This window comes from Camellia sinensis, chromosome 12, assembly GCF_055761805.1.
Source record: "Camellia sinensis isolate YWXY chromosome 12, ASM5576180v1, whole genome shotgun sequence".
NCBI classification, from domain to species: Eukaryota; Viridiplantae; Streptophyta; class Magnoliopsida; order Ericales; family Theaceae; genus Camellia; species Camellia sinensis.
Genome location: NC_138972.1, coordinates 147,835,454 through 147,853,153, shown reverse-complemented (window position 1 = coordinate 147,853,153; position 17,700 = coordinate 147,835,454). Strand labels below are relative to the sequence as shown.

General features: G+C 34.2%; 1 protein-coding gene and 1 pseudogene across 1 annotated transcript in view; one reads left to right on the top strand and one right to left on the bottom strand.

Annotated features, from left to right (window-relative positions):
• LOC114299242 (uncharacterized) overlaps positions 1-9,224 on the top strand; it is a 92,266-nt gene extending 83,042 nt beyond the window's left edge. The window contains exon 16 of the mRNA XM_082900123.1: positions 7,782-9,224. Coding sequence (XP_082756249.1) covers positions 7,782-9,209 — 1,428 coding nt within the window. The 3' untranslated portion in view covers positions 9,210-9,224. The remainder of the gene's footprint in view (positions 1-7,781) is intronic.
• On the bottom strand, positions 2,220-3,171 carry LOC114314064 (patellin-6 pseudogene; annotated as a pseudogene).
• Positions 9,225-17,700: the final 8,476 nt, after the last annotated feature.

The following is a 17,700-nucleotide window of genomic DNA, read 5'->3' as shown; positions in this document are numbered from 1 at the left end:
TTGTGAAAATATGAATTGGCCTCTAGGCAAAAAGTGAATTTTGAAAAATCGGGGATATGTTTTAGCTCAAATGTACGAATGGAAAAACAGGTTCGTCTTTCAACTGTAGTGGGTGTAGGCCAGTTGGTGACTACTGGGAAATACTTGGGAATGCCTTCCGTTGTGGGTCGGTCCAAAAAGACGGTGTTTGGTTATATAAAAGACAGAGTGTGCCAGCGCCTCAATGGTTGGAAGGAAAAATCTTTGTTGGCAACTGGACAAGAAATTCTTATTAAGGCAGTAGCTCAAGTTATCCTAACATATATAATGTCCTGTTTTGAGTTGCCAGATGAGCTGTGCCGTGAGATTAGCGGTATGATAGCGAGATTCTGGTGGGCTTAGCGTGAGGAAAGGCACAAGATTCATTGATGCAGGTGGCAGACTCTTTGTAAGGTGAAGCCTGAAGGTGGGATGGGTTTTAGATCTCTTTTGGATTTTAATAAGGCTATGTTGGAATCTTGGCGACTTCTAAAATTCCCGAATAGTTTGGGGGCTCAGGTAATGAAAACTAAATATTATCCACATTGCTCGATTCTTGAAGCATCTCTAGGGGCGAGTCCTTCCTTTTTCGTGGAGGAGCATTTGGAATACGCGATCTATCTTGTTGGAAGGATTAAGGTGGAGAGTTGGAAATGGGTCTCAGAATCGAATATGGAAGGACAAATAGGTACTGCGACCGTATTCTTTCAAAATATGCTCCCCTCCTTCTTACCTGGGAGCCGATGCTAAGGTGAGTGCTCTGATTGATAATGATCTGGGAAATTGGAATGAAGTAGTGCTTGGTGCTTGCTTCCCACCCGATGAGGTTGAGATCATTAAATCGATGAGCAATGCTAGGTATCATGAAAAAACTTTCATGAAAATGATCATGAAAGATTTGTAACCCTTGAATTACATTTAGAATAAAGCACCACATACTAATCAAAGTAATCCAAGGGTCACAAATCTTTCATGATCATTTTTATGAAAAAAATTTCATGATCCCTAACTTTTCTCTAAATGGATCCCTGTTTGCCCATACTTGTCGGAGGATACATTAGTATGGCATTACACAAAACAGGGGCTGTTTTCGGTTAGACTGACTTATCATCTTAAAATGGGTATTCGCAGCAGGTCTGAGCACGCCTCGTCGTCGAATGGTGGCGGGGCCAGGGCTGGATTTTGGAAGAGCTTCTGGAATATACGGCTTCCTGATAAGATTAAAGTTTTCGATTGGAAATTGTGTTTGGAAATTTTGCCCATGCATTCTAAGTTACGGGCCCGAAAGGTGTTGACCGATGATGATTGTGGTCGCTGCCATAAAAGCTCTTGAATCAATTCATCACTGTTTTTTGAGTAATACTAGGAATCATAAAAAAAGTATCACAAACATGAAATAGTCTCTACTTTTGAATTACACATCCAATAAAACATTGCACACTAATTAAAGGATAAAAAAATTTCATGATATATTTTATAATTTCTTTTCATAATTCCTGATATTATTACTGTTTTTTTGATTGCCTTTTTGCAAGACAGGTGTGGGCATGTAGTAGCCTTGCTTTGGTTGCTCATCGACAACAGGGCGGGCCTTTGTTCGACTGGATTATAGAGGTTATTTCGCCGCTTGATTCAGTGAATGGAGAGCTTTTTTGGATGATTTGCTGGTGCATCTGAACCCACTGCAACCAAGTAGTGTTCAATAACAAGTCCCAATATGCGGCAGAGCTGGCTCGTTATGCTTATGAGTATTACTAAGAAGTTTGTACAGTCCAGTGTCGCGTTCGAATGCCACAGCCTGTTCACATGCCAACTCGTTGGATTCTTCCCGAGGTAGGGTTGTTTAAGACTAATATTGATGGGGCTTGCTTTGCAACCGAAGGATTGACTGGTACTGGGATTATGGTTCGGGACCATAAGGGTGCAGTCATTGCTGCCATGTCAGCGAAAAGGGCGTCAACGATGGATGTGGGTTGTATTGAGGCCTTTGCAGCGCTTGCAGCTATTTAGTTTGCGCTGGATCTGGGGTTGAACCATATAATTATAGAACGTGACTCATTAGTGATAGTTCGCGCCCTTCAATCCTCTTCAGAGTCCATGGCTTCGTTTGGTCACTTCGTGGAGCAAGCCAAATCTCTGTTGGTCAGATTCTGCTCTTGGGAAGTTAAGCATGTGAAGCGGGAGGGGAATTCGGTAGCCCATTATCTAGCTCGGATGGCAATTGCTATGGAGGGCTTCTCAGTTTGAATGGAGGAGGTTCCACTTTTTTTACGCTCTTTCGTTAGGAAGGAGGCATTTTTTTGATTTTTGCTTTCTTGTTCTGTAAGACTGTAATACGAGTCCGGATCGTCTGCCATGGTTTCCTGCTGTGGCTCCTGCGACGGTCCAAAACGATGTTGTTTTGGACCCTCTTTTTTTTTTTCTTTTTTTTTCCTCCTCTTCTTCTGCTTTTGAGCCTCTTCTAGGCATGTCTGAGCAACTCTAAGCTCTCCTTTAGGCATGTCTTTAAGATCAGTGACTTGAATAATCGAGTTAATCCCACCAGGTTTGAAATGCAGAAGCTTAATCCCTCTTTCAAGAACTTGAACCCTCCATCGAAGAAACTTTTGGAGCTTCTCATCGTCCCCAAATATCCTCTCATACATGTCCTTAACTTTGAAAACCCCAATAAGCATTGTAACAAACAGGGTGCCTTTCTCTATCAAAACCGTGCATATAAGCCACAACACCTTCAAGCTCTTTGAACCCCAAATCTTCGTCTAAAATGGTGTCAGCTTCGAAGTCTTTTCGCCATTGGAGGCACTTGAGGAGCATTTGGAGCGAGTCAATGACTCGGAAGTCTCTGGGTCGGAGAAATTTGAGGAGAATCACATCTGATTTGTCATCATTGGAGAGGAGAGAAATGGCCCACATGGAGTCTGGACCATGAGAAGCCATGAGCTTGTCTTTGAGCTCTTGGAGAGCTTTGCGTTTGGAGGATTTGAGATAAGAAACAAAGTTGGAGTCTTCACGGAACGAGGGGGTTTGGAGTGTAGCGGCCTCCATCAGAGAAGTGACGAAGCTTTTCTTGTAGGGAAGTGGTTTTGGGGACGATTCGGTATTTGGGTCTTGGTGGAGAGTCTGTTGGATTGAGATTGGTGATGTGGATTCCATTAATGGAGGTTTTGTGTGAGATCCAAATGCAATTTCAAGGAAGGGAGAGAGAGAGAGAGAGAGAGAGAGAGAGAGAGAGAGAGAGAGATGATGATGAAAGTATATATATGCAGGAAAGAGATTTGGTTATTCAGAGAAGCTCTGGTTTCGATTCTCTGAGCGAAATTATAGAAGTTGGTCGAAGAGAAGGGGCTCAAAAGCAGAAGAAGAGGAGGAAAAAAAAAATCCAAAACGACGTCGTTTTGGACCGCCGTAGGAGCCACGGCAGGAAACCATGGCAGACGATCTGGACTCCTGTAATACCTTTAACCATCAAATATATATATATATATATATATATTCATTAAACACTCTCGGTCCTTATTGGCGGCATTCTATGGGTCCCACCACCCCTACTGTCCCCGTGCGTGAGTCTTTGGAGTAACAATTCTCTCCGTCAATTCCTAGTTGATTTCTTATTTGATAGGTTATTGAGCCCACTTTTAGGTTTAATTTTGATGATCTAAATCATTCATATTTTATAATTTTTTATATATATTGTAAAAAATCAAATTGATCAGATATCAAAAGTCACATGAACTAAAAGTTTTATTAAACAATAAAATTGTTTATTAATTTTTTTTAATAAATAGCTTTTAGTTCTTCCGATATCCGATCGACTTGATTTTTTACAGATATGATATACATGATAAATTATAAAATATGAATAATTTAAATCATCAAAATAAATCAAAAAATAGGTTTAATAGCCTATCAAGTAAGAAATAAAATAAAAAAAAACTCAAGAAAAAAATCCTAATTCACGTCATTGACCCACTTATTACTACTCTCTTCTCTTCTCAATATACAAACAATTTTAAATCCAAAAGTAAAACCTCAAAATTACGAATTTTTCTATGATACAGGAAGGTGGTTTTCATGTATCATACATACCATTAAATCTAAAAGTAAAAGAAATCTAACCATTGATTGGTAATAATTAAAACTAGGTTAAGAAATCTAGATAGTTTTTGTAAAAAATAAGGTAGTTTTTAATGGTTTTGAAACCAAAAAGTGATTTTCAACTTACCACAATAATTAGGTACATTACTATTTGATATGATTATACTTACTATTAATAATAACTATACTTACCATTCAATTATTAATAAAATGCATTTAACCTGCTATTCAGGTAACAGGTAAATTTAAAAAATTAAGTTATAATAAATTTTTAATACCTCTAAAATAAATATAAAATAACTTATTATTTAAGAAAAAAAATATAGAAAATAAATGTGAATTTTATACATTTTGTTATAATTTATTGCATTTTATAAAATATGATTTTTTTTATTTATTTATCTACTTAATGGCAATAAATGAAACCTAGTTTCCTTTTCATTTACCATACTTGAAAATAATAAATGCAACTAACGATGAAATATAATTAATAAAATATAGAAAAATTTAAAATTTATTTGAGGATTCTATGAACAAAAATTTATGTTTATTTTTAAAAATTTTGAATATTTGAAGATTTGAAGATTAGATTGTTGAGTAATAAATAAAGTTTGATTGAGTAGTAAGTGTAATTTAAATGAGTGGTAAGTTTAGTAAGTACGATTTAAATGAGTAGTTTCCAACTTTCTACAACAATTAAATATACTTACTATTCCACATAACTACACTTACCATTCAAACATTAATAAAATGAACTAACCTCTAAAATAAATGTAAAATTTAAAATAGAATGTAAACAAAAAAAAATGTACAAAATAAATATGAAATTTATAAGTTTTATTATAATTTTTTACATTTTATAAAATATGATTTTTTTTATTTATCTACTTAAGGGCAATAAATGAAACCTAATATATTTTCATCTACCATAATAAATGCAATTAATGAGAAATATGATTAACAAAATATAGGAAAATCTCAAATTCATTTAAGGATTCCATAAACAAAATTTGATGTTCATTTCTAAAACTTTTGAAGACTTTAAGATAGAATTGCTGTTGATTCGGAACTCCTTAAGGTAAGTCTCTCTCTTTTTACTTTCAATTCTATTATATTTTGAATTTACAATTTTTTTTTTTTTTTGTTGAAGCAACATTTTACCTAAAGGATTAAAAGAAAAATTATGAGATTCAAGTGGTAAGAAAAAAATCAAGTTTGATGAAATAGTAAATGTAGTCACGTTTAGTTTGAGTAGTAAGTATAGTTTAAATAAGTGGTAAGTCAAGGCTGATAAAGTAGTAAGTACAGTCAGGTTGAGTAGTAAGTGTAGTTTAAATGAGTTTAATTACCATTCAAAAATATAATACTTACCATTCCGTCTTATTCTACTTGCAACTCTTTGTGACTCAACTTATACTCACCATCCATTTTACCACCTAGTAAGTAGAGTCTCATTGAGTAGTAAGTATGATTCAAACGAGTGGTAAGTCAAGTCTGATCAAGTAGTAAGTACAATCTTATTGAGTAGTAAGTGTAGTATAAATGAGTTTAATTACCATTCAAAAACATAATACTTACCATTCCTGCTTATTCTACTTACAACTCTTTGTGACTCAACTTACTACTTATCATCCATTTTACTACCTAGTAAGTAGAGTCTCATTGAGTAGTAAGTGTAATTGAAATGAATAGTAAGTCAAATCTGATCAAGTAGTAAGTATAGTCTTGTTGAGTAGTAAGTGCGGTATAAATGAGTTTAATTACCATTCAAAAACATAATACTTACCATTCCTGCTTAATCTACTTACAACTCTTTGTGACTCAACTTACCACTTATCATCCATTTTACCACCTAGTAAGTAGAGTCTCATTGAGTAGTAAGTGTGATTCAAATGAGTGGTAAGTCAAGTCTGATTAGGTAGTAAGTACAGTCTTTTTTAGTAGTAAGTGTGGTATAAATAAGTTTAATTACCATTCAAAAACATAGTACTTACCATTCATGCTTATTCTACTTGCAACTCTTTGTGACTCAACTTACCACTTGTCATCCATTTTACCACCTAGTAAGTAGAGTCTCATTGAGTAGTAAGTGTGATTGAAATGAGTGGTAAGTCAAGTCTAGTAAGTACAGTCTTTTTGAGTAGTAAGTGTTGTATAAATGAGTTTAATTACCATTCAAAAATATAATACTTACCATTCCTGCTTATTTTACTTGCAACTCTTTGTGACTCAACTTACCACTCACCATCCATTTTACCACCTAGTAAGTAGAGTCTCATTGAGTAGTAAGTGTGATTCAAATGAGTGGTAAGTCAAGTCTGATCAAGTAGTAAGTACAGTCTTTTTGAGTAGTAAGTGTGGTATAAATGAGTTTAATTACCATTCAAAAACATAATACTTACCATTCCTGCTTATTCTACTTGCAACTCTTTGTGACTCAACTTACCACTTATCATCCATTTTACCACCTAGTAAGTAGAGTCTCATTGAGTAGTAAGTGTGATTGAAATGAGTAGTAAGTCAAATCTGATCAAGTTGTAAGTATAGTCTTGTTGAGTAGTAAGTACGGTATAAATGAGTTTAATTACCATTCAAAAACATAATACTTACCATTCATGCTTATTCTACTTGCAACTCTTTGTGACTCAACTTACCACTTATCATCCATTTTACCACCTAGTAAGTAGAGTCTCATTGAGTAGTAAGTGTGATTGAAATGAGTGGTAAGTCAAGTCTGATCAAGTAGTAAGCACAATCTTTTTGAGTAGTAAGTGTGGTATAAATGAGTTTAATTACCATTCAAAAACATTATACTTACCATTCCTGCTTACTCTACTTGCAACTCTTTGTGACTCAACTTACACTTGTCATCCATTTTACCACCTAGTAAGTAGAGTCTTATTGAGTAGTAAGTGTGATTGAAATGAGTGGTAAGTCAAGTCTAGTAAGTACAGTCTTTTTGAGTAGTAAGTGTCGTATAAATGAGTTTAATTACCATTCAAAAACATAATATTTACCATTCCTACTTATTCTGCTTACAACTCTTTGTGACTCAACTTACCACTTACCATCCATTTTACCACCTAATAAGTAGAGTCTTATTGAATTGTAAGTGTGATTCAAATGAGTGGTAAGTCAAGCCTGATCAAGTAGTAAGTACAGTCTTTTTGAGTAGTAAGTGTGATATAAATGAGTTTAATTACCATTCAAAAACATAATACTTACCATTCCTGCTTATTCTACTTGCAACTCTTTGTGACTCAACTTACCACTTATCATCCATTTTACCACCTAGTAAGTGGAGTCTCATTGAGTAGTAGTAAGTGTGATTCAAATGAGTGGTAAGTCAAGTCTGATCAAGTAGTAAGTACAGTCTTTTTGAGTAGTAAATGTCGTATACATGAGTTTAATTACCATTCAAAAACGTAATACGTACCATTCATGCTTATTCTACTTGCAACACTTTGTGACTCAACTTACCACTTATCATCCATTTTACCACCTAGTAAGTAGAGTCTCATTGAGTAGTAAGTGTGATTGAAATGAGTAGTAAGTCAAATCTGAACAAGTAGTAAGTATAGTCTTATTGAGTAGTAAGCGTGATTTAAATGAGTTTAATTACCATTCAAAAACACAATACTTACCATTCCTTCTTATTCTACTTGCAGATGGAAGACAACACTGAGCAAAACAAGAATAACATTATATATGAACTAGATGATGATGACGGTAATGATGGTGAGCATAATATTCATAATGAAGATGATATCGTCAATTCTAATGATATTCCAACTAAAAGAGATATTAAGCGTCTAGATGAATTAACTGAAAGGGATGTCTTTGAAATGACATTTGATTCGGAAGAAAACGGAGAAAGATTTTATAATTCGTATGCTAAGGTGAAAGGCTTTAGTATTCGAAGGGATCAGTCGTATAAAGACAAGAATAGTATGGTTATATCAAGGAATTGGGTATATTCAAAAGAAGGACATAAACAATCCAAATACCTTGAGGTTGAAGAACGTAAAAGAGAACCAAAACAATTAACTAGAGTTGGCTGTCGTGCTTGTTTTCGTATCAAATACAATCGGAATACTTCCAAATATGAAGTAAATGAATTTTTCAAAGAGCACAATGATTCTATGATAGGGCCTCTTGGGGTTCAATTTCTTCGCTCACACCAAAATATTACGAGTGCCAACAAGGCACAAGGCAATGCAATGCATCATATTGGTATGAGGACAAGTCACATTATGGACTTTGTTGCACAACAAGCAGGTGGCTATGAGAATGTTGGGTTTATACCGAAGGACATGTTCAATCATTTTGGGACTGAGCGTAAAGCACAAGTTGTCGATGGTGACGCAGAAAGTGCTTTAGCTTACTTATGTGGTAAAGAAGAGCAGGATCCAATGTTTTATTATAAATATGATGTAGATGAAGAAAATCGATTAAATAATTTGTTTTGGACTGATAGTGGATCTCGAACAGATTATTTGTGTTTTGGTGATGTGTTGATGTTTGATACTACGTATCGGACAAATGCGTACAACAAACCTTTTGTGATATTACAAGGTGTGACCAACCACTTTCAAATGACTGTTTTTGAGTGTGCACTGTTGGCTTCCGAGACAGTAGAGACATACATATGGGTGTTAGAGAAATTTCTTAATGCGATGGATCACAAGATGCCTCTGTCCGCAATCATTGACGGGGATGAGACCATGCGTAAAGCAATCAAAACAGTTATGCCTACTGCTCGACATCGATTATGTAAATGGCATCTTAAAATGAATGCTCTTTCCAATATCCACATGGAGGGATTTCTTCATGGCTTTGAGAAATGCATGTCAATGCAATGTACACAAGAAATGTTTGAATTAGAGTGCAAGAACCTTGTAGACAAGTATGGCCTTCATAATAACATGTGGATTGCAGATGTATATTGCAAGCGTACTCTATGGGCTGAAGCATACCTCCATGGCTATTTCTTTGCGGGTGCAAAAAGCACGCAACGTTGTGACAGTATGAATAGCATTTTAAATAACAGAAAAAACCTTTTCAATCATTTGATTTTTCAACTAGTGAAGTTCTAATGGGATTACAAATTTTGATCAAAATAAATCTTACTCAAATAGTCAACTTTCAATGATCATCTTCCTTATTAAATAGCAGAGCATGTTCCTTATTAAATAGCAGAGCTTCTATTGAACCAGACAAGTAAAAATTCAAGCAAGAAAATTCTTCTCTGATCACTCACATCTCTCATCTCTCTATTCTCTGAAGTATTCTTTATCTAAGTTTCATTTTTACTTCAGATATTTAAGAAAATCTCAAATTCATTTGAGGATTCCATAAACAAAATTTGATATTCATTTTTAAAAATTTTGAAGATTTTAAGATAGAATTGTTGTTGGTTTGGAACTCTCTCTTTTTACTTTCAATTCCATTAGATTTTGAATTTATAAATTTTTTTTGTTTTGTTGGAGCAACATTTTACCTAATTAAAAAAAAAAAAAAAAACTTATGAGATTCAAGTGGTAAGAAAAGGAACCAACACAACCCAAGGCTATTATCATTTCAAAAACATAGTGACACAAAACTCTAGAGTGAATTTTCCATTTCTCAAGCAATCCTCATCCCAACCACCCAAGGTCCTAACAGAATACACCAAGGCACACTGCAACAGATCAAGAACCAAGGCCAGACCAAAGCAAAGCCCAGACCCAAACACACCAGACCCTGCCAACACACCAAACCCTGCCACAAAGTTATTGCTGCTCTGCTGCTACTGTTCTAACCCAGGCGCCTTCTAACCTGATGCATATTGTATTTTCATCACTTCTTTGACAGAATAAGCCACACAAGAAGTTGAGGACTTAAACCCACATGGCAATTCTCATCTTAATAGTTTCACATAAAACATCAAAATTACACTGCCCCTCATTAAACACACAATCATTCCTCTGCAAAATAATCATTCTGCTTCCACTAGTTCCATATTCTATCAAGCCTATATATTGTAAAACTAATATACACCCCATGCTCTGAGACTATTCTATAACTACCTCTAAAAGTGAAAAAAATAAAATAAAATAAAATAAAAACATTCTCTGAACTTTTCTTAATTTATATAATAAAAATTGAAAGTTGTATTAATGCTATAGCAGCAAACATATCATTCATTAATGATGAACCAGAATCATACTTACCTTAATATATTAACTATATTGCCATTATGTTGACTAAACTCACCATTTCATAGTATCACCAAGCTTGTACATTAAAAACTGAGGCCTCAAACTTCATCAGGCCATCTATGTACTAAGTTAAAAAATAAACTATTAAGTAGAGTCTTTTTAACTAGTAAGTATGATTAAATGAAATAGTAAGCAAAGAGTAATAAAATAGTAAATGGAGTAATTGAAGTATAATAAAGTGGTAAGTGATAATTAATTCAAATCCTGCCCATGTACAATCTAAATCCAAATTACTATAAAATGACAAAAATCATAAGACTAAAATTCATTTGCTCTACATCCTCCCCAAAACAAATTCAGTTAAAATTCACACAATTCAAGTATGAACATGCAACAACATCAATGGTACATGATAATTATCTATCACAAGCTAATTCTATCACTCTCGACCCAATTTTGTTGTTTGCATCTCGAACTAAGCCTAGTGCTAATCTTTGTCTTGCATCCCATGAGTCAAATTGAAGCAAACAAGCTTCAGAATCAATAAATTGTATCAATTCAAAATACTTGATGACGTGCATTCCACAATCATAGCCATTATTTTGTTGTGGAAGCCATTCAAGTGTTCTAATTGGAAACTCGATGATTTTATTTGTATATGCATTCTTGTACTAAATTCCTAATAAATCATGTAATACTTCAACCTGTCATTTACATAATTAATTAGTAGGAAAACATGCAATACAAAATGCAAATAAGAACATTGTATAAGGATGTATACCACTTTTTTCACTTGAGTTGGCCGAGTTCTACTTCTTCTTGATATATATGGATCAAGAATATATACTACTTGTTGTCGCATGTATATGACACACATATACCAATGTTCACCGACATCATTAATTGGAATGTACACCTATATTAAATCAATAATCAACACTATCATATTCATTAACATATTAAACAAAAATAAAGTGATATAATAACAAATCGATACCCTTTCACAAAATTCAATTTTTCTCGTGTACCGCTTTGTTCCAAAATACGACATGAGCATGTTTGGCTTATGAACCTTATGGTGCAAAATATGTTGGTACAACTCATAAAATAAGTATAAATATCAATAACACAAACTTAGTATAGATAAACATGACATACTACACAGTCAAATATTTTCAATTATAAAATGCATAAGTAAATTATCGAAAAGTATGCAGGTAGATACCACGCTGGATGTTTCGCATCTGGGACACAATGCTTTTACTTTAATGTAAATTGCAAAGCAACTAAAGTGATTATCTAAGAAACAACAACTCATCAATAAATGCAATTATCTTGTACATAATAAATTCATTTGTACAACAGTTTACAACTTACTTCTCCATCAAGCCAACAACCACGATCTAATGTCCATATGTTTTTGCGCGTTTCATGTTGAATATCAAAGTTAATAAGAATTTCACTGTCATATTAATTAAGTGATACATGTCAGTGTGACAATATAAACTCATGAAACATAAAAAAAAATATTTCTTAAAAGAAATAGAACCTTTCCAATTTACTACGATGAAACAAATAGTCTCTTATCAATTTATCCTCAATTGAAAGCGGTGGCAAATCAAATCCTTTCGTGGGAGTTGGCATACTCAACAACTTAGAAATCTGTTTTTAACCAATAATTAATAACATTTTCATAAAATATGTAATTGATTATTCTCCTAAAAATGAGTTTCTATAAGAAAACATAAGTATACCTTTTTTGAATATTGTTCAGGAAATACAACAACTTGTTTATTTTTCATTGTAGCTTCCTGTATAACATAAATAAATCAGTGACTAAGTTCATTTCTAATGAATTATTCTTCAAAAAAATGTTATGTGTACAAATATTATTTATTACCTTTTGTCCATATTTGGGCAACATGTCAAGTTGTTTGCTTGTTATATTATATTTCTGCATAATACAAATAAATCAATAACTACTTTCAATTCTAACAAAACAAAACAAATAATAATAATAATAATAATAATGTATCTTACCTCGTCAAGTTCAACATCATAGAATGAAAGTATATGTTTGCTTTTTTTTTGTTTACTTTCCCTCCTAAGCTTCATATGATAAGGCAAGATAGTTGAAGACTCGGCACCGTCATCTACTGGAATTGACCTTTTTAAAATCACTTTTGGTAACTTTGGTGGTAGTAGCTCATGTTCACTAAAAAGGAGGGCAATTGGAGATACGGACTGATCACCTAATGAAGTCTCAGGCAATCCATCATTTTCTTCATTGAGTTGTTCATCCATAGGAAACTTACTAAAAAGGAGGGCAAATGGAGATACAGACTGATCACCTAATGGAGTCTTAGGCAATCCATCATTTTTCATTGAGTTGTTTATCCATAGGAAACTTACGATCTTGGAAAGCATAAGGTGGAGGACTCCATTTGTTATCAAAGATATCTTCCTTTTTCAATTGACGATCGATATCATGAGAGTATTTTTCCTTCTCAATGGCCCATGACCCATTAGCCACCTTTGCAATTGCTATCAAAATCTCTTCTTTGGCAGATTCTATTAATTGACTGACACCAACGACTAAGTTATTCAAGTCTCCTCTCAAATCTTTCACTTCTTTTTCAACATTACTTAGCCGTGCATCCATGTTTGCCTCTACACTCACATCATTATTTTCAACGATAAAACCAACCTATCAAGAAAATAATAACAAATATGTTAAACAAATTCTTTAATTACAACACGTATATAAATTAAATTATATAACACATAAGATTACCTTCCTGTTGTTTTGGTATTGAAGTTTTTCCAACATGGAGATTCTCTTTTTAATCACCTCATCTGTCTAATGCACTAAACGAGGTGTTTGTCTACTTGCACATGGACTAACAAAATCCACAGCAGGTGTCATATGCTCAACGTAGAATAACTACATGATATGGTTATGTAATGATTAGTAAGTTCAAGAATGCACTAAATAGACAATCATTTGTTTACCATGATTTAGAAACATACCATGAGAAAAAATAAGCAACCTCGAATTCCTCGTTGTCCCTTTCCTTCTCCTTTGTCCTTGTACTTTCGCACACCATCAACTAAAAAGTCTAAGACGAGTTTTGACCAATTTAACTTATGTAAAGCAGACATATCTTTCAAGGTATGAAGAAAGCAACGATTTATTGACAACTCCGACGTAGGGCACAAAAGAGAACCTAGAATGTACAATACAAATCTTCCCTTAAAATCATCCCCGTCTACTATCATATTAGACAACTCATTCCTTAAAGAACTCAATGAAATAGAACTACACTTCTTAACACCATATTTGTTCGACAACTCTTCAATATCAGTGTGGTCCCCATTTACGTTTATAATTGATCCCTCACAAGGAAGTCCTAATATGTGACTTACATCAAATGGTGTTATAATTATTCTTTTACCATGCACGAATAAACACCGAGATGTAGGATCAAAACAACCAACCAACCATTCACAGAGTTGTCGCGGCAATTTCGTACATTTAAGCTCTAATAAACCTCCAAAGCCAATTGATTTGATAGCTTCTTTTTGTAATGGTTGAAGCAATTGTATTAACTCATAAACTGAGTTCAATGCTATCCTAGTTGTCATTGTCAGCTAAACACAATAACAACAAATACATTAGACCAAATTTAAATTCCAAAACAAATTATGAAAATTTTGATTTAATTGAAGAGTTAAATTATGAACAAATTATAGCAAAACTTGTTAGACATATTAGATATTGATTTGTGATTACGTATTAATTTTAAAAAATAAATAACAATTTTAATCAAATAATTAAAGACGAATCAACACAACGATTTAACGTGAAAAAAATCACAATTGGAGTGCCTCTAATTGTGATAAAAAAATCATGGGCCAAAGCCACAACATGATCTACTAAGAAGACAAAAAAGAATTACACAAGTGTACTCTCAATTACCTTGTGAATCCATACTCGAATTGAACCGACCCTAATGTGTCTTTTCTAACACCCTCTTCACCTTGGAATTGTCTTGTCCAACGTTGAATCCACAACGTTGATGTCGAATCACGATGATGAGCCACAACTCGATTCTCGACATAGTCAGCGAAGTGACAAATATGATAGAATTAAGATCACAAACTACTTTGTATAAGTACAATTTGAATTGGATTTGCATCTAAATACTCATAACCCCACTGAAATAAAAAAATCGAATAAAATTATAACTAAAAGGAATTTTATCAAACGGAATTGCCAATAACAAAAACCTAACACAAAGCTTATATATAATGAATGACAATCAAATCGTTTTTAAGGATGTGAGTTCAATTCAATTTCTAGGTCCCATATGTATGTCTATAGGATTCATACACTCTCTATGTTGATGTGAAAAAATTCCGTATAACAATAATATTGATGATATGGTATTGCTAACAAATAATAAATTTATTAAAGGTTAATCTTACTTTTTAAATATACTTAACTTGTCACGCATAAACGAAAAAATTACTAATAAAATATTGAATGGTGATATCGATAACGTGATATTAGTGTTGTATTGGAATTTTTTTCATCAATCTGGATATGTGTTCAAATGTGTAAGTAGGAGTGATTATTTAGCATTGCTAAAAATATGTGATTTTGAGCCCATAGTGGAGATATAATGAATAAAAGAGTAGGAAGTTGAAACCAAGGACATTTCCGAAAGTTTGTGCAGCCCTTTCCCTAGAAAACTCCTGGTGGATTGCAGGACAATTTTTCCACTGGGTGAGCCTAAAGCAGATGTCCATCCAAGTCAACCATACTCATCAATGTCCATTCCCATTTCCATTGTACAATAATTTGGTGTTTAGTTTATTGAAATAAAAATAAAATGTAATAGAAAATTATAATTAAACACTATACAATCTGTTGAAAGCACAATAACCAAAATCAACAATCCATCCAAATAAACAAAATAAATAAATAAAAGAAACAAGAATAAACAATGCAATAGTACAAGTGGTATATTGAATGAGAAAAGACTGTGAAATATGCTGTTATAATTTAATTTTGTATTATTTTAATGTTGAAATGGCGGGATGAAAAGTGTACTGTTTAATTAATCAAGTAAGATGTACGTTAGTGAAAGTAAAAGTTGACCATAGCACAATTGGTAAATGAACATTTTTTTTCCATTAGTCCAACTTCTTATTGCAATAAAAAGAAAAAAGAAAACAGTATATGACCATGTCAAACAACCTAGATTCACCAAAATTATTCCTATAAGTTAAACTGTGAAATCAAAATTGAGAACCAACTATCAATCAGCCAAGTCAAATCAAGTTCATGTGCACTAAATTGATTAAGCAGAAATCCTAATAATTTCAATCACACTCATAGCCTATACAGCATGGCATCTCAAACAAACTCTCAATGATTTGTTTCCAACATATTCATCTAAATCATGAGCACTACTAAACAAAGGCTCACCAAAATCCAAGTCGACTTGCTGTATGAAGAAGTGCAATAATAATTGTGGGGGAGTATTTTTGAGAATGACATCACGTGGCTGAAGTGACCGACGTGTCGGCCGAGGTGCCACGTGGCATGGTCATGTTGCCGAGGTGATCTCGGCAAGCCGAGGTTATCTGCGGATATGTCGGAATCCGAGATAAGCGGATAAAGGACAAGAGTCCTAGATGATTAAGGGTTCTAGTTTAGATAAGGATAAGACTCTTAGAGAGTTTATCCCAATCTAGCTAGGAATCCAAGGATAAGCATGATGAGCTTGAATCCCGTGAAGTAAAGACTTTTAGGGGAGTTGGACATTGATGGCTATAAATAAGAGGCATCCCCATGGGTCTAAGGTACACTTTTGAATATATGAGATATATGCTTTCATACTCTAGCTAGAGAGTCGAATATTGTTTATTATCTGTGAAAGATAAGATCACTAACTTGATCGTCGGAGTGCCCCCGGGTAGAGGAGCCACCGCGGTATTCTAATCTTCTTGTTTGCAGGTTGTTTGGATTCCATATATTCTGCCGGTGCTCTCCAGCTAAGTTCCCTGTTTGGTTGTGTGGTCAGAAATCAACACCCACAATTTGGCGCCGTTTGTGGGAACTTAAGAAGAATAGATGGCCAACAACAGGCAAGAAGAAAAGATCCCAGCAGATCCCGGATTCCAGATCCTGGATCGCAGATCTCAAAAGACAAAATCTCGGCCTAGATGATTAAAGTCTGAGAAGACAAGATCTCGGCAGATCTCAGATTCCAGATCCCGGATCCCAGAAGACAAAATCTCGGCCTAAATGATTAAGTCCAAGAAGACAAGAGCTCAACCGAAGTGAGCAGATCTCGGATTCTAGATCCCGGATCCTAGATCCTAGAAAAAAAGATCTCGACTTAGATGATTATGTCCAAAAAGCCAAGATCTCAGCCGAAGTGAGCAGATCCCGGATTCTAGATCCCGGATCCTAAATCCTAGAAAAAAAGATCTCGACATAGATGATTATGTCCAAAAAGCCAAGATCTCAGCCGAAGTGAGTAGATTCCGGATTCCAGATATCGAATCTTAGATCCTAGAAGAAAAGATCTCGACATAGATGATTATGTCCGAACAGCCAAGATCTCAGTCGAAGTGAGCAGATCCCAGATTCCGGATCTCAGAACCTAGATCCTAGAAGAAAAGATCTCGACATAGATGGTTATGTCTAAAAAGACAAGAGCTCAGCCTAAGTGAGCAGATCCCAGATTCCAAATCTCGGATCCCAGATCCTAGAAGGTAAGTTCTTGGCCTAGATGAATACATTCGAGAAGACATGAGCTCAGCCTAAATGAGCAGATCTCAGATCCCAGAAGAACACATCGGCTAGAAAGGGTCTGTGACTACGGCATGAAGCCAACTTCCTTAATGTGATCCTAAGTGATACTTATGTTCACATTAGGGGGCAAGGAGGACGAATGAATAATGGAAACAGCAGCTACTACACTTGTTGAAATTGGGGACAATTTACAAGTAGAGAAAGAAGGATTTTACACTTGTTGAAATTGGAGGCAATTTACAAGTAGAGAAACACACTTGTTGAAATTGGAGGCAATTTACAAGTAGAAAGAGAAAGATTTTCACTTGTTGAAATTGGGGACAATTTACAAGTAGAGAAAGAAGGATTTTACACTTGTTGAAATTGGAGGCAATTTACAAGTAGAGAATTACACTTGTTGAAATTGGAGGCAATTTACAAATAGAGAATTACACTTCTTGAAATTGGAGGCAATTTACAAGTAGAGAATTACACTTGTTGAAATTGGAGGCAATTTACAAGTAGAAAGAGAAAGATTTTCACTTGTTGAAATTGGGGGCAATTTACAAGTAGAGAAAG